This window comes from Lepidochelys kempii, chromosome 8 (genome assembly GCF_965140285.1).
Source record: "Lepidochelys kempii isolate rLepKem1 chromosome 8, rLepKem1.hap1, whole genome shotgun sequence".
Lineage (NCBI taxonomy): Eukaryota > Metazoa > Chordata > Testudines > Cheloniidae > Lepidochelys > Lepidochelys kempii.
In genome coordinates this window covers 22,868,809-22,887,263 of record NC_136387.1, presented here as the reverse complement: position 1 = coordinate 22,887,263, position 18,455 = coordinate 22,868,809, and the positions used below count along the sequence as shown (strand labels likewise).

General features: G+C 39.4%; 1 protein-coding gene across 5 annotated transcripts in view; it reads left to right on the top strand.

Moving 5' to 3' along the window:
* FBXO38 (F-box protein 38) overlaps positions 1-18,455 on the top strand; it is a 39,079-nt gene that overhangs the window by 3,268 nt on the left and 17,356 nt on the right. For all 5 annotated transcript variants that reach the window (XM_073355861.2, XM_073355857.2, XM_073355860.2 and 2 more), the window contains 12 exons: positions 1,325-1,513; positions 2,808-2,941; positions 5,671-5,834; positions 6,324-6,489; positions 8,193-8,330; positions 8,795-8,932; positions 9,545-9,638; positions 10,168-10,298; positions 10,632-10,802; positions 15,398-15,540; positions 16,696-16,918; positions 17,442-17,561. In XM_073355861.2, coding sequence (XP_073211962.2) covers positions 1,386-1,513; positions 2,808-2,941; positions 5,671-5,834; positions 6,324-6,489; positions 8,193-8,330; positions 8,795-8,932; positions 9,545-9,638; positions 10,168-10,298; positions 10,632-10,802; positions 15,398-15,540; positions 16,696-16,918; positions 17,442-17,561 — 1,750 coding nt within the window. In that variant the 5' untranslated portion in view covers positions 1,325-1,385. The remainder of the gene's footprint in view (positions 1-1,324; positions 1,514-2,807; positions 2,942-5,670; positions 5,835-6,323; positions 6,490-8,192; positions 8,331-8,794; positions 8,933-9,544; positions 9,639-10,167; positions 10,299-10,631; positions 10,803-15,397; positions 15,541-16,695; positions 16,919-17,441; positions 17,562-18,455) is intronic.

Below are 18,455 nucleotides of genomic sequence, written 5' to 3'. Positions count from 1 at the left end.
AAAAATCGGTTGTTGCATATTGTGAAGCTAAGAAACGCATTTCCTACTAAACACTTCTTATCACAGAGAAGTGATGAAAGTTGACACTTGACATGTTAGAGGACACACTCCACTTAAAATCTAGTCAGTTTACAAAAGTTAACTCAAAGTATTTTCATGTCCACCTGCCCTGAGTCTTCCTGCCAATTATTTGTTGTTCTACAATCATTTTCTTGTTGTGGGAAAGACCCCCACAAATAGTTTTGTATGAATTGAATTAAATTGAACAAAATAATCTTTCATAAAAATAATAATTTACCATCATGATCAGGAGAAAATATAGACCATCCAAAACTTGTGTGTATCACAGTTTTGGAGTCTTTCCACAATTTTTGTTGCAGTCTGGAAATTCTGAACTTTCATTACAAAAATGTTTTCATCTCTTGCTGTTGAAAGTTAAATCCATGACAGAGTTTATTGGTTTAACAATACTCTGTCAACGTAACTGTCCAGAAAACAGTCTTGAACTAAACAACATCAGTAGCAAGGATGTGAACTCTTCCTACCTCATGCCATTCATCTCTGTGAGCTGTCAACTTAATTAGAGTTATTAAACATGGTACTTTTTCTTTAAAACTAAACAAATTAATGCAAAAACTGCTAACATTTGGTTTGGATTATTTCAGTAGCAGAAAATGCAGCATCATTAACTCAGCCATATTGCACATTAGGTATAAAATTATGGTGAAACAACATTTACAGAAATATAGTAAGCTACAAATTTAACAGTGAAAATAGAGAGAGATTAAATGTATGCAACATTGCTGAGTTAAGAACTTTAAGCAAGATTGTAAGAGCCTTTCCTTTTTAGGACAGAATAATTTAATTTTGGATTGGACATAGTACACTGAAATGTGTCCACTTTGGTTAGTAATTTTCTGTATCTATTGTTCCATGAGCTGTCTTTGCTCATTGCTATGTGGGTGGCAATTGAAGAGACATTTTATTGTTTTCTAAGTTAGAGAAAGGTTACTACAGAAGTAACCTATAATTAAATTACTTGGATATGTACATAAGAGATCCAGGTGGTATTCTGTTTACTAATTTTACTTGGTTCAAAGGGACTTTCTAGTTAGTCTTCATTTGTTTGGCTGGAATTTTTTTCCAGCTTTATACACAAGGCAGATTGATTTATATCTTGCTAGAACAATCCTTCCACTTTTTAGTTGATCCATTTGGATAATGGCATTCTAGAGTTAATTTTTAGTGGCAGATTTTGTTGAGTCCTTCTGTTTATATTTATGTTTATTACTCTCTATCCTTTCTCCCACTTTTTGTCTTTCAGTTGCACTGAATTTGTATAACATTGTGAAAATTGATCCTTTTAATCAGAAATCATTGCAAATATGGGGCCTCGACGGAAAAATGTGAAACCGTGCTGCATGAGTAGGGAAGTCTCTGAAACTACCAAACTAGATGAGCCAAAAGATTATATGAACCAGCTCTCACATGAAGTACTTTGCCATATCTTTAGGTAAGAAGCTGTATTTTTTGTCTCCCCATACCTTCCACTTTGGTATCTGTGAATAAAAATCTAATGACAGGCATTCAGAAAATACTAGCTGTACCGCCATTAGTTAGATGGGAATTAAATTTAGTCCTCAGTATTTGTGGATGAGGTTTTGCTGGACAATACAGAGGAAATGTATGGGATTTCTTTCTTGTGGAACTCTACCTTTATTTCTTTTGTTAAAACTAAGCACATAGGTGGCACTATATAAATAAGTTATCTCTCCAGAGAAACACGCTTCATATTCTTTGATATAGTCATGTACACTGCAAACTACCTTATGTGAAAATTGCTATTAGTATCATGTAGAAGCAAGCAAAAGAGCAGAGAAACGTTATATCTTTTATTTTTTATTTTTTAAGTTAAGTTTGACTAAAAAAAGTCTGCAAGTGTACACTGATGATAGATACAATATTCAGTCTAAGGCAAATTATCTTTTTATACCTTGTAGATGCATGTCTAAAATTTGTTGCATAACTGTTTCACTCATACAGATTCCCTTACTGTTAGCGTTGCAATCTTGCCATTCAATCTTTCCTACACGTTTTAGGCATGATCGTGCTCCAGGGTGTGCAGCCATGCACTATAATGTCTCTGATAAATTCAGTTACCGTGCATACATTACAAGTGATGGATGTCTGGATATATTGAAGCAGCACTGACCCTGCCGCTGAGAGTTTTAGTCAAATGGTTCATTCCATTTAAAAAATAAATGGAATACTCTAACTAGAATTTTACAGATACTCTTAGACTTTGAATAATGTGGCTGGCATGTAAATATCTTGCTGACAAGTTTAAAATGTCCCACAGATTGCAAGTATGTTTGTGGGGCAGCTCCTACTAAACGGATCCCCATTTACAATGAACTAGAGAATTAAAATGCACACTTCAAAGGTAGAAAGTTTCCAGATCTCCGGGTATGGCAACTTTGCAAGATTTGGTCAGAAATGAAATAGGCTCCTACACGTACTAAAGTATCACGGAGTCTCCCTTCTCTACCTCAGACCCTTATGGACACGGCAAGGCCACTGTTCTGTTTTTTACCTTAAGTGCATTGGCCCGCCTGATGAACAAATTGCTACCTCTTCTGCCTAGCCACATTACATAGGTTGCTACAGTACTATCTGAAAAATCTTATTTGAATCCATGCTAGATGTGAGGAACGTCTGGGTTTGTATAGTAATCCTCTGGATGTTCTTTGGTGTGAGAGAAAATGAACGAATGTCTTTGATGAACAGAGTTTCTTTCCATCCGAAAGGTACCTTCCCCTGCAGGATATCATGTGCATGGAATGCCTCTCCCGGAAGCTGAAGGAAGCGGTCACTCTGTACCTGAGAGTGGTGAAGGTTGTGGACCTCTGTGCAGGCCGCTGGTGGGAATATATGCCCACTGGTAAGAAGTACACTTCATTTGGGTATTATGTTAATATTGTATTGATGATACCTAGCTGAGCTATGATATCATTTATACAGAGACATATGGGATGGGCTTTTCTAAAGCAGCCAAGAAAGGTGAGTGCTTACCTCTCACTGACTTTCAGTGGTAGTTGGTGCCTTCCTCACTTCGGTACTTTTGAAAATCCCACCTGTATGTGTGTTGAATACTACAGTGATGAAAATGGGGCTGCTCCATAACAAGTTATGAATAATGTATGTTTGTTGTAAGGGGGTTTAATGTATGTATACATGGGGCAGTTCAAGAAGAGGCTGTTTGCATGCTGGTAAGAAAGAGTACGACTTCATCTAGCTATCCATTTGCCAACTGTTCAATGTCAATATAAGAGCCATTCACTTGGAGATCCTACCTCCAACCCTTGCTTAGCTCACCCATTGAATTTGTCAGGAGTGGGAGGAGCAAGCATCTGAACAGTAAGACTTGCACTGGATTTAAAGATATACTCGTGGCTGGGGGGGGAGGGGAAGGCAGGGGAAGGAGAGCTACGGTGACCGACACTCCAGAGGTTGCAGTGTTTGGGAAGTTAGACTTACAGGGGTTCCTGTCAGGAGGATATTGGGATAAGATATACATGTATACAGACTGTTTATTGTTTTTAAGTCCTGTTTCTCTTGTATTTTGTTCCTACTGTTATGACTAATCAGTACTTTGGTTAAGAAGGCTGTCTGATCACTGTATTTACCACTGGTCACAGATTCTTAAAGGGAAAAACCACAGGTACCAAAACCCTCAGACCTGCTGCTTTAGCACCTTTGATACATGGGGTCCTGCAGACCAGGGCCTCATCTAAGAGTGGGAGAATAATGGGATTCTTCTCAGGGGAAGGTAAATGGACAAGGCCTGACGCTCATGGAGGTGCACTCAGAGAGACCTGACAGAGGACAGAGATGCAGCTAGCCCTATAGTTTTGACAGCTTTGCCCTGGAGGATATAAAGGCAACAAAACATATAGAATATTAGTTCATAAAAGTTGGGGATGGAAACCATCTATTATATCATCTAATACCTTTTCTGGCATGGGAGGGCTGAGGATTTTTATTTTTTTAAAAAAAAGAAAAGGAGGACTTGTGGCACCTTAGAGACTAACAAATTTATTAGAGCATAAGCTTTTGTGAGCTACAGCTCACTTCGTCGGATGCATACAGTGGAAAATATAGTGGGGAGATTTTATATACACAGAGAACATGAAACAATGGGTGTTACCATACAGATTGTAACGAGTGATCAGAAAAGGTGAGCTATTACCAACAGGAGAGCGGGGGTAGGGGGAACCTTTTGTAGTGATAATCAAGGTGGGCCATTTCCAGCAGTTGACAAGGATAGTAGGAGGGAAAATAAACAAGGGGAAATAGTTTTACTTTGTGTAATGACACATCCACTCCCAGTCTTTATTCAAGCCTAAGTTAATTGTATCCAGTTTGCAAATTAATTCGAATTCAGCAGTTTCTCGCTGGAGTCTGTTTCTGAAGTTTTTTTTGTTGAAGAATTGCTACTTTTAGGTCTATAATCGAATGACCAAAGAGATTGAAGTGTTCTCCGACTGGTTTTTGAATGTTATAATTCTTGACATTTGATTTGTGTCCATTTATTCTTTTACATAGAGACTGTCCAGTTTGGCCAATGTACATGGCAGAGGGGCATTGCTGGCACATGATGGCATATATCACATTGGTAGATGTGCAGGTGAACGAGCCTCTGATAGTGTGGCTGATGTGATTAGGCCCTGTGATGGTGTCCCCTGAATAGATATGTGGACACAATTGGCAACGGGCTTTGTTGCAAGGATAGGTTTCTGGGTTAGTGTTTTTGTTGAGTATTTGCTTCAGGTTGGGGGGCTGTCTGTAAGCAAGGACTGACCTGTCTCCCAAGATCTGTGAGAGTATGGGTCATCCTTCAGATAGGTTGTAGATCCTTGATGATGCGTTGGAGAGGTTTTAGTTGGGGGCTGAAGGTGATGGCTAGTGGCGTTCTGTTACTTTCTTTGTTGGGCCTGTCCTGTAGTAGGTAACTTCTGGGTACTCTTCTGGCTCTCTGTCTGTTTCTTCACTTCAGCAGGTGGGTATTGTAGTTGTAAGAACGCTTGATAGAGATCTTGAGGGTGTTTGTCTCTGTCTGAGGGGTTGGAGCAAATGCGGTTGTATCGTAGAGCTTGGCTGTAGACAATGGATCGTGTGGTGTGGTCAGGGTGAAAGCTGGAGGCATGTAGGTAAGTATAGCGGTCAGAAGGTTTCCGGTATAGGGTGGTGTTTATGTGACCATCGCTTATTAGCACCGTAGTGTCCAAGAAGTGGATCTCTTGTGTGGACTGGTCCAGGCTGAGGTTGATAGTGGGATGGAAATTGTTGAAATCATGGAGGAATTCCTCAAGGGCTTCTTTTCCATGGGTCCAGATGATGAAGATGTCATCAGTGTAGCGCAAGTAGTGTAGGGGCATTAGAGGACGAGAGTTGAGGAAGCGTTGTTCTAAGTCAGCCTTAAAATGTTGGCATACTGTGGGGCCATGCGGGTACCCATAGCAGTGCCGCTGATTTCGAGGTATACATTGAAGGTATACATTTTTGTTATACACAGAGAATTGCAGCATAAGTTCTGTCTGTTTACTGTCACATGTTTACTGCTACATGTTTACTGTCACAAAACATTCAAAACTTGTGTCCTCCTCATAGGTTTCACTGATTCCAGTTTCCTAACGTTGCTGAGGAAGATGCCAGACATTGAACAACTCTATGGTCTTCACCCCAGGTATCTTGAAAGGCGCAGAGTCCGTGGCCATGAAGCTTTCAGCATTCCTGGAGTGCTAGAGGCCTTGCAGGCCTGCCCAAATCTGCTGGTAAGTGTGCAGGTTCAAAAGATAAATGCCTTTCATCAGTTGATATTATGATCCTTGATAAGGCTGCAGAGGAAATAGATGGTTGGGATTAATTAACACAATTAATGATGTAACTTCTTGCTTGGATGCAGTACTGTTGTGCATTTAATCTTTGTCTTGCATTGATGGCAGCTGAAGTAAACGTTTACAAAATGTGTTGCTAGTTTACAAATGGGTGCTGTTTTTTTGTAGTCACTTCAATGGGAGTTACAGGTGCTCAGCATTTCTCAAGATCAGGCCATTAGTTACAGCAGTATTGCAGCTAATTAAGCAGTTTCCTATGACCACTTCTGCTTTTAAGGCAAATGGTTCTGCAAATGTCAAGGGAATTCGTGCATTGCCTCAAGCTCTGAGCATTACCGAGAAGTTTGCTTGGTTAAGAGAAATATTATTTCTGCTTAATATGGTAACTGGAGCCTTGCCTTTGCTTATTATTGTACTTTTATCCAGGGTGTTGAGACCTCTCATTTGGAGCTGGTGGAAGCCATTTGGACATACATGCCACAAGTTCATATTTTAGGGAAGTTTCGTAATCGTAATGGTGCTTTTCCAATCCCGCCCGAAAACAAACTGAAAATTCCTATAGGAGCTAAAATTCAGACGTTGCACTTAGTAGGTAAGAGTTTATTGGTGAGTAGTTTCCTTAGATACAAATGAACTTAAAAGATTTGAAATGCTGCATAATCTGGAACCTATATTTGACTCTAGGACAAGCAGAGTTCCAGAACGCAAACTCCAGTGTGACTGTGTTGACAGATGGTGGTGAATTCCCCGTTCAAGAGCCCATAATTTTTGAAGTGTTCCATTTGCTCTTGGGGCACAATCTGTAGAGATGGGTGTAAGTGCCCCCCATCAAAGTCAAAATCATTTACCCTGAGAGATGTGTTGTTAGACCCTAAAAATCATGGACTGATTAGAGACACTGGATTAATGGTTTATTACAACAATCTATAACCCACTTGCAATCCCTACCCTCCTGCTTTTCCCCCACCCCTCATGACTGGAAGGGTGTTAACAGGCCACGTCACTTGTATGGTCCCTTGAAATATGTGTTAACTACTTATGCTAAATAATCTGTTCCATCTTGAATTTAGCTGTGACCACTCTGAGGGCTTGTCTACACTTACAGTGGCAATGCTACAGCCTTTTAACACATCAGTGAAGATGCTACTTAGGCTGACACTAGGGCTTCTCCTGTTGGTGCAGGTCAAGGATCAGCAATCTTTGGCACGCGTCCCAGGGTAAGCCCCCTGGCTGGCTGGGTCAGTTTGTTTACCTGCTGCGTCTGCAGGTTCGGCCGATTGCAGCTCCCACTGGCTGCGGTTCACTGTCCCAGGCCAATGGGGGCTGCAGGAAGCGGCAGCCAGCACATCCCTCGGGCCACACCGCTTCCTGCAGCCCCATTGGGCTGGAGCGGCAAACCGCGGCCACCGGGAGCCGCAATCGGCCGAACCTGCAGACGCAGCAGGTAAACAAACTGGCCCGGCCCACCAGGGGCCTTACCCTAGCGGGCCGCGTGCCAAAGGTTGCCAATCCCTGGTGTAGGTAATCCACTTCCCTGAAAGGCAGTAGTTACATCAACCAGAGAAGCCCTCCCATCAACATAGTGCTATCTACACTGGGAGTTAGGTCAGTATAACTGCGTCGCTCAGGGGGTTGATATTCCGCACCGCTGAGTGACGTAGTTATATCGACATAAGTTGCTTGTGTAGACACAGCCTGAGGAAGTTTCCCAGACCTGAAGAAGAGCTCTGTGTAAGCTCAAAAGCTTGTGTCTCAGCAACAGAAGTTGGTCCAATAAACCTCACCCATCTGGTTTCTTTAATTACCCCGAGCCCTGGTCTACTCTATAGAGTTAGGTTGGCGCAAGGCAGCTTGTATTGACCTAACTCTGTAAGTGTTTATACTAAAATTTCGCTCCTGCTGACGTAATTTGCACACTACATCAACTTAATAACTCCACCTCCATGAGAGGTGTAGAGTCAATATTGATGTAGTTAGGTTGACACAATGTCATTATAGACACTGCATTGCTTACATTGACCATTACTGGCTTTCAGAAGCTGTCCCACAATGTCCCACACTGCCAGTTCAGACAGTGCAAGCGCTCCTGGTGAGGACGGGCACAGCCGATACAAGGAGCAAAGCGTAGACACGCACAAGCGATGTAATTACTGCGGCAACTGTATGCCAACCTAACTTAGGTTGACTTAATTTTGTAGTGTAGACGTGCCCAGAGATTCATTCTACAGTATACGTCTGAAAGTTTGTTTAATGTGGGACCTGATTTGGTTTTTTGTTGTTGTTCCTGTATTTTAGGGGTAAATGTCCCTGAAATTCCTTGTATCCCAATGCTGAGGCATCTTTATTTGAAGTGGGTGAGGCTCACCAAACCACAGCCCTTTAAAGATTTCCTTTGTATCAGCTTACGCACTTTTGTCATGAGGAACTGTGCAGGTAAGGTGTGCATCTATATAGGAAAAAACTAGTACCTGTACTAGGGATATTGTAACTGCATTCGTGCTCGACTACCAAAGGGCACTAGCTCAGAACATGATGGTAAAAATGCCTGAGCCCTGTCTACCGTAGCACTTACACCTGTACAGCTGCACCATTGCTAGCAGTTGCTGTAGTAAGGTTACTAAGTTTACTAATGCAGATAAGATCTTGGGATTGCCCATCATGCAGTACTCCAGAAGCAATCAAAGGCTTTATTTCACTTTTGATATTGAGGAAAAAATTCTCCTATGCTGTATTGCGTTGTTACATTAATAGAACACCTCTAGTTCTTAGTTCTGATAACTTGCTGAACTGAACGGGTGCAAATAGGCGTATCTGATGGCTGCATTATTTGAATGATGTATTAAATAAGCAACCTTCTGTGTATATGTTCCCTATCGGAAGATTTTTTTTCTCTGCAGGACCCACAAATTCTCTGAAATATGTCCCCTTAGTGACGGGTTTGGCTTCTGCCCGAAACCTGGAGCATTTAGAACTGGTTCGAGTTCCTTTTCTTGGAGGACTTATCCAGCATGTTGTAGAAGATAGCTGGAGATCAGGTATACAACTTCCTACTGCCCTGAAGAATAGAACAAAATTACCTCGGGCATCTCATGGGTACCGATCTTATTCTACAGTTTGTTCTTTAATTAGTATGCTTTTAGCCATGTTGAAAGGGTGTTAATAATGGGACTTTTATTTTATTTTTGGGTATTGTTTTAATCTTCTGTATATAACTATATGCTTTAGTGACACATTTTTGTATACTAATACTGAAAACAAATAAAAGCTAAGTTAAATTGAAGTTCTATATTTCTATAACAATGGAAACTATTAAAGAATTGCTACCTTTTGACATTCCAACCAAATGTCAATCTTTACTGTCATTTCACTTTCTAGAGGGTGGAACTGGCAGGAGTAATTTGAAGGAAGGTCACTTTTAATTTAAAAAAAATAGCTTCTTGGTAAACTTCTGTTGTGGTAGTCAGGGCTACCTCCTACCAGTAGGTGTCAACGTAAGGAAGCTTATATTAATTTTCTTTAAAATGGCATGTATTGTTATTGTTAATTGCAATTCTGCATTCGTAAAATAACACCAGGAAAGTGAGTAATGTTTTAATGCCACAACCCATTGACTAAAGTGAAATTTTGCTTTTCTTTCCCTTTATCAGGTGGTTTTAGGAATTTGCACACTATAGTTTTGGGAGCTTGCAAGAATGCTCTTGAAGTGGATCTTGGCTACCTCATCATAACTGCTGCACGAAGGTACTTGCCTTCCCCAGCCATTGTCTTTCCTTTCTGGTTTCTCTCTCTTCAAATCACAGTTGTTTAGGTAATTTAATAAATTCCCAGTGTTTGAAGAACAAGAAGTTTTAAATGTTCAAGAGAAAAGCCATGTGAACTTTTACAATCTATAACAAGAATATCAAATGGCTAGAGGAAAGGACTGGGAATTACCATGCCTGGATTCTGTTGTTACGTCTGTCACTGACTTGTTCTGTGGTCTGAGCCAAGTTACTGCACTTTGTCATCTGTAAAATGAGTATAACAGTATTTTTCTAGCAAGTGTGTATGAGGCTTAATTGGTATTTATAAATTGCGTGGAGTTCCTCATTGCTGCATAACTGCAAAATACTGAAGGATGCAGGTATCCACTGGATTTCACCATTGTCAAGTAAATGTTTTCGTTTTACTGCCTAGAGTGGAACAGAGGCATTCACTCGGATGTTTTCTGCACTAAACAGTGCTTTGTTGCATCTGACCTTGAATGTGAACTGTACTTGATTGCTTTTAGGTTGCATGAAGTGCGAATTCAACCTTCCCTGACCAAAGATGGTGTCTTTTCTGCACTGAAGATGGCAGAACTGGAGTTCCCACAGTTTGAAACCCTTCATCTGGGATATGTTGATGAGTTTTTGCTACAATGTATGCACATTTTTGAAAAAAATTCTTAAATTACCTGGTGAGGGTTAGGATAGTGCAAATTGATAGTTTTGGTGTATTTTTCTAAGACTTGCTTTTAAAAGAATATAAATAATTATTGCTCTTGAATCTGGTGACGTTTAGTCAAGTATGATTTTTCTGTACCCCCTGAAACTTCCATTGTAACTGGGACTGAGACTTTGCTTTGTCTAATGAAAATAATACTCTGGTCTTTGTGTCAAATGGGATTACAGTATGGGACTCAGAAAAAGCTTATTGAAAGGCTGCAACTTCTGAAGCAGCAGATTGCTGAAATCTTCTATTGTCTTTCTTTAGGCAAAATGACTAATGGGGACTTGGTAAAATATGGCTTGGCTGATGTCGTTGAAAATCCAGGAATCATCACAGACATTGGAATGAAAGCTGTAAATGAAGTATTCTCTTGCATCAAGTATCTGGTCGTGTACAACTGCCCACATCTGCACAACCCAAACAATTGGATCACAGGTATTGAATGCTTTTGGAATGCTGGAGATACAATGTGAATGCCTCACATCAGGATGAAGATTTCTACTTAAACTCCTTTCAGTAAATGAACATCATAATCCTGCAATTTAAGGAAACATCTGAGACCAAGAAATGGTCTATTTTTTTTTTTTAAAGATTTGGTAGTTGAGGGCATGCCTTCTGTGTGTGTGTGCGTGTGTGTGTATATATATAATATATATACACACAAGCAGAATATTGTTAATTTGCACTGTAGATTGGGGTAATAGTTAGGAATTATTGATGTTTGCAAATTAGTAAGTGAGAAATATAGTGGAATAGTGCATCATATAAAATTATGATGTACCCATTTAATAAAGTTAGTCCAATTTAAAAGTTTTCATGATAATTCATTGTGCTTGAATTCTGACTTTTTAGGACCAGGTCTGATGATGAGAGTGTATTTTCGTGTCTATCGCTGATTCTACTCTGGTCCCCTTTCCTGAGAGTTGATAAAAGTGCAAATTAGTGCTAATTACGATAGTGATTCCTGTGATGCGAATGCTTGTCTGTTATGAGCTAGACTGAGACTACAAATGCTTTTCATACAGGTTGTGAACAGCAGGATGGATTTAAATCACTAGTCAGGAAGGCTCCATTTAATCATGGATTTATACATAAAAGTGCATTCTTGTTGGTTGTTATAACCTTAATACATATTCCTCACAATTCAGAGATAGATGTAGGTTTCATTTTTAGAAGGTACACTACATTTTTAAGTGATTTATTTTGAAAACTTTTCAGATTAGTTTTACAGCTATATCAGAAAATGAATGGTTGTTTGGTTGTTTCATTTGCCAAAGGTAATTGAAGCAGATATTTATGAAGTCATTGGGAGGTGAACTATCTCCAATTCAAAAGGTTAATCATTAATATTTGGAGGATTTTCTTGCCATGCAGTATTAGGAGGAGAACATCACCAGACAGACATTTAAATTGTTTTATTTAACTAAAACAACAACATTATGTAGTCTGGATTTTTTCTTCAACAGCAAACATATAATATTTTAACAAAACAAGCATATGAATTTTTGAATTTAGTTAAACATTCACATTTTTTAAAATCATGTTTGTTTTTGTTAAAATTGTTTTTAACTAAAATAGTTAAATGAAATATTAAAAAAAAATTAAATCGACTATGTCAGCCAGGTCAACATGAGAAACTTAAAATACTGGCTTCTGCAGCTAACTCAGTCGTTTTCACCTTCATCTTCCTGTTTGTTCATAAGCTGGAAAAGAAAAACAAGGTTTCCTGCTTTTTCAGGTCCCAAACGATTTCTCAATTTGGAATGAATTAGTCCAAAGGAAGAAAATATTGTTTCTACACCGGCAGAAGAAGCTACTGCTGTCAAAAGTGAGATTATCACTTCAACAGTCTCTGAATCCAAGTGCTTAAGTGACTTCCACCAGTTCACTGGTGTGACTTTCTTTAAAACATCATCAGCAAACATGTATTTCTTGAATGGTTCACCCTTAGCTCTGAAGTTTATTATAGCTGGCATTATGGAGGGATGATTGCTGGATGTCCATGTCATAGCCATCTCCTCCTCTTCAGCAGTTAAGGTTCCACCTTCGTACCAAGTATTGAGAATATTTGCAAGAAAATGAGCTGGAGATAGTGCTTATCCCACTTGTTTTTTTAATGCTTGTAACTTAACTCTGTCATTGCATATTTCTCTTTTTAACATCTCACTCAGCTTCTTCCAAATTTCAACAGCATCAGCAATAAAACAGCTATTTCCCTGAGTTTTGTTCAAGGCTACAGAAATAGGCTTCCAGGTACTCAGCATGTGTTCACCATTTCTCTTAAGCCCAATGTTGAGAACTTTGGCTGTGACAGGGCCATCTATTTTTTCATGATTTTGTTCACAAACTGTCATCAGATTCAGCCAGTTCTTGATATAGTGCTCAAAACAGTCCACTGCTGAGTTCCATCGCACGTCTTGTGGGAGAGTTAGCTTGGTTCCTCCCACTTTTTTCAGAGCAACTGCTGCAAAGTGGTTGTTACAGAAGTATTTTGCAATTTCAATAACATTAACCTTTATTTCTGGAACACCGAAGTCTTTGGGTAGGATGTGCATCAAATGAGCACTGCAACCGTATGTTATGAGCTTGGGACTCTCTTCACTCTTCTAAACTTCTTCTCATCTTAGATACTTTTGCAGCCCTGTCTGACCAAGCTGCATACTAGACATTTGAATTTTTTTTCAGTTTGTTATAGCTTTTACTACTACTTCTTGTAAATATTCTGCTGTGTGTGTATTTCCTGAAGTATCAATTGTTTCTGTACCCGTTGTCACACAAGCACATACAACAGGATCATTGTGGACATTGCTCCACCCATCAAGACTCAGGCTAACAATTTTACCCTCTAGACCTTTTGCACACTGCTAAGTTTCTCTTTCATACACTTTATCCAGCAATTTGCTTACGACATCTGCTCTGTTGGGTGGACTGTATCCTGGTCTTAATGACTGAACCATATTAATGAAGTGTGGGTTCTCAATCATACGGAAAGGAGAGTTCGTTGCATAAACAAATGGGTCAATTTTTTCATCTATTATCTCTTTTTGTAATCTGCTGGTTCTTATCACAAACTTATCTATGGTTGTTTCTGGATGATGGAGATTTTTTTTTTCTTTTTGCTACAGGTGGTATACTGTGGCTATGTGAGAGAAACACTATCATTGGCAGATAACTCTGAAACTATAGAAAATGATGGTGATCTTGAAGGTGGATAGTCGTCAGAATCCTGTATGTTGAGGATGGATTCTCCTAAACAAAATAAGTCAATGCCATTATTTAATTATTATTACCATACTGCTCATTTAGTATTACTCATTGCATTCATTGACACTCAGTACTACTTTAAAGGTGAAATTTTAGAAGGAAGATCAGCCTATTTCAGCTATTTATTTTGTATCAGAACTGCATCTAAAATGATAGTACCATAGAGTAACAACTATATTTTTTGCTCAAACATGAGAATTCAAGAATAGTCCAGAAGGAAGACAGGTAGTCCTTAAGAAAGAAGTATGAAATAAAAAAGTTTACCAACCTGAAAATCCTGCATGTTCAGACATGTTCCTTTCATCATCTTCAATGCAGCTTCCTCCTGAGAAGGAACACTTCTCATGATATTGTTTCATTTGGGAAACCAGGCCTTTCATTTCTTTGTTGCACTGTTTGCATTTTGCAAGCATGCCTGTCTTACCCACAGGTAGAGGAACTTCATTAAAATATTCCCAAACTGGGTCTTTTACGGCCTGCTGCCATTATAGGTTTTCCCTTCTAGTGACAGAATGATGTGGTAGATCTCAAATCAATAAAGGCTACACTCAGAAAGACCTCAAGACTTCTGGAATATGCTGCTCAAACAGTTTGATTTTTGTTTCTACTGCCTGTCCCTCCCTTCTCACATTTATCTCCAGACTTCTTCTCCTTGTCCAGATCTATTCTGTTCCCAACAATCTTCTGTTCATTGAACTTTTTGAAACTTTGCACTTTTAGAGAGCGGTAAAGGATGGACTCTGTGTACTCAAATTTGCAGAGGGAAAATAGGGTTGAGGTCTGTTACTTCTCACCTCAATATATTATTTATTTATTTATTTAAAAACATTTTTTGCTGTTAACAAACATGTTATCTCTGGAGAGACAAATCCACAGTTTGAGAACTGCAAAACTAAGCATCTCTGATGGTATCTTCTAGACTGAGCACTGAGTCCCATTGGTTAGATAGAAAGATTAACCTAAATAATCTATACCAGGGATCAGGAAACTTTGGCACGCAGCTTGTCAGGGAAAGTCATTGGCGGGCCAGGCCAGTTTGTTTACCTGCAGCGTCCGCAAGTTTGGCCAGTTGCAGCTCCCACCAGCCAATGTGGGCTGCAGGAAGCAGCGTGGGCCGAGGGATGTGCTGGCTGCCGCTTTCCATTGATCTACACAGAAGCCCCTGGAACTCCATAAGATTGGGTCCCTAATCCATGAACTATTGGAACTCATTTACAAAACTTTTCTTAAACATTACATGAATATATTGTCTCATACTATAGAATTAGAATTTATAATCCCTATTCCATGATGAGATATCTTTGAGCTAGAAGGTATCTTATTAAAACTATCTTTAGATAGCTTTTTTTCCTCAAAAAGCGTTTTATCAAAAAAATCTAATTTTTTTTTATTTTTGATTTTTTTTTTAAATCATTGATTTTTATCCACCCTGGTGAACAGTCGTTATAGATGTGGACTGTATTCAGACTGGTTACAGAATGAAGAAAGTAACAGTTAGCAGACATCAGAATTACTCCTTTCCCCAGTCGTCATTTTAAAACACGGGTAGGGCAAAGACAGAGAGAGAGCCCTAATAATGATGGAAGGTTTTCCATAATTCTGCTAACTATTCTGTCCCACTATAAACAAATATGGAGCTGCAGAAATTTGGAACCCCGATGCTGATAAACTGTCATAGTGGTGGTAATGGAAGGCTTAACCGTCTCAAATCTGCAAAAGTTCTAATAGGAGATAAAAGAGGAGCATATATCTCTCTCCTTCCACAGACCATTCAAGATGGACCCGGCTAGTTGACCTCACCCTGGTGCGATGCCATGCAATAAAGCTAGATTCTTTTAGTCAGTTCATTGAATTACTGCCAAGTTTGGAGTTTATCTCTCTGGACCAGATGTTCCGGGAACCTCCTAAGGTAAGTTTTTCTGTGTGTAGTTTGAGGTTTGGTTGGTTTTTTTTGTTTTGTTTTTTTGTTTGTTTGTTTTTTTATTGTTGCTAGGGCATCTGAAATATACCAGAGTTCTGTTAAGGTACATGCTTTTTATAGTTATAATTAATTAAATAGTTCTGTGTGTGACTTAGGAATACAATGATTGCTATGAAAGATGTTTTTCTAAAAGATATGCTCTGAAGTTCTATGGCCTATGTTATGCAGGTCAAACTAGAGTATCACAGTTTTCCCTGCTAGCTTTATGATCTATGAATCTGTGATATGCAATGAAGAACAATTGTATCCATTTGCAGACAGCAGTAGTGGTGGAATGTGGTACTAATGATTAAATATTTTGTTGTCCTCAGAAAAAAAGGTTTAGATGTACTGTCCATATTTTTACTAGGGTTTTCATTGCTATTTTGGTTTTGCCTCTTTTTTTTTTTTTTTTTTTTGCATGAGACTTATTTTTGTATTGAGAGAATTACACATTGTACTAAGTATTCTTATGATTTTGCAGCATGGTAAAATTGTGGTACTATTTCTTCATGAATGTGAATACTTCCATATATGGATTCTCTGATTTTTGTCTCCCCTCCTCATTCCTGCCACCACAAACTGTTAAATATCTTCTTATAACAATGTTCACAACTGTGGCAATGTACTAAATACTTCTTAATGAGATGATTATTCCAGAAACCTTTATCACATATGTTTTTGTTTTTTACTAGAAAATCAAGAATAGTATCATTTTAATATCTGTCCTCTGTCTAGGGCCTATCTTGCTCTGGAAAGGAAATACAAACTCTTCTACTAGATTTTCTTTCATTTCTAGCTTCTCTGATCCTATGACCTATGCATTACAACTTTTTACCATAAGAGTGTACTATTGCACTTTACATTTTTAATGCCAGTTTGAAAGAGGAAAGGGAAGGGGTATAAATTTGACAACCAAATACGCAATCTGTGCAATGAAAGTACAGCAAGTTTTGTGAGCAGATCCTTCCCCATATCTACACACATACTACCCAACGACAAATATAACAGCATCAATACAGTGGTTTTGTATCAATGTTATGATACATTGTGGCAATTTGACATCAGTAATTTAGAATCTTTTTGTGTTTTTGTTTATTTCAGGGCTGTGCTCGTGTGGGCCTGAGTGCTGGCACAGGGATTGGTGTTTCATCTGCCCTAGTCAGTAATCAGAACTCCAACAATGATAACGACAACAACAACAACCACCAGAACAACAACAACCCCAACATCCATCACAACAACCATCAACACCCAAATGACCAGAACGAGGAGAACGAGCTGCGGCAAGATGGGCAGGTGGAAGAGCAGCAGATTGCAGCCGAGGGTAACCACTGATCTTTTGTGAGCCTCTGAAAGAAATGGTCTTATTTTGCATTGCCATTTGCACAGGACTGTAGGCAAAAAGTGAATGTGTATTGTATTTGAGCTCACTTGGTCAGGGTTAGGATTGCATCACGTTACTTTGTAGCATACCATCCAGTGAAATGGTACAGATGTTTTGGGGAAAGCAGCATAAAGGCCTCAACCAGATGAACTTGTCGTGGTAATGCAAGGAACCTTTTCAGGAAGAAAAATGGAGAATCCTGAAGGAGCCACTTCCTTCAGCAAAACCAAGAGTATAGAATTGGACCCAAATCCCCTAGAAGTTACAGAACCAATAATCTCTGAGAGGCTTCAGCATGACTCAGTGAGGAAATAAGGCAGCTACTGTTAGTGATATTACAGCACTGCGGTGCCTCTCTGTGACTTCAGTGTGATTATTACTGGAAATACTTCTACATATATTGAGCTATGTGCTTTGGCTTCTTTTTCTTGATGGTTGATTTTAATTGTCTCGATCTTTTCAGCACTGAATGATATGGAGGAAGTGGCACAGGATGATGGAGTGGCTGCAGGGGACAATCAGAATGAGGCCTCTGCTCATAATCCAGCAGTTATTCCTATGGATGTTGATGAGGAGCAAGCAGGTAATTCTGATCCTGGAAAGTAATCATTACTTCAAGATCCTTCGAGTTGCAAGATTCATTAGCTCAGTGTGACTCTATTCTGACTTGACTTTTGTTCAGCTAGGACATGCGAGACATTTGAATTAATAGCTCTGGTATGGTGGGATACTGCAAAGAAACTTGTTGTGATTTAAAGTCTGTTCTACAGTCCCCACTTTTCTGCAGTTGATTTGGTGCAGGATTATGCTTCTAAGGCCTAATTTTCATACTGCAGTTAATGAGAGGGTCAGAAGGTATGAATATTCTTAGCTTGCTTTGCCTTGTTCCAGCCCTTGCATTTATGGTCTCCCTCCTCCCACTGCAGTTCATGGACTCCTCCCCTTTGGTTGTGTTGTAGCCAGAGCATCTTGTATAAGCACTAATTTAAGTTGCATTAATGAGTCGCATCAGACAGTCTCAGTTACTGATGCCAGCCATTTGCTTTACAGCACACTGCACTGTAGATATGTCAACAGCTTAAAACAAAACCATGGTGTCTGGTCACTGGAGTGTTTTTCCAAAAAGCCCCAGGACATTTATTTTCATGCTGATGTTCATTTCTCAAATTATTCACAGGTACCATATACTGTGCCAGTTTGGTACAGTTAGCAGCACTCTGTCCCAACAGCCAGAAGCATGAGAGTTGAGCCCCACAAGAGGACATAGGTTTGCACTGAGTGCAGATGCTCTGGGATGTTACTAGGAGGAAGACTGCTGCACCACTAGGGGTCTTTTCTGCCATCTTTGAGGGTTGCCTGGGTGGAAGTTTGACATTCCTGGATGCTTTTTCAAAAGTATTTGAGGATAATCCCAACATCCTGGCTAACATTTGCGCTCCCAGTAACACAGATTCTAAAGGATGAGCACAAAATGCCT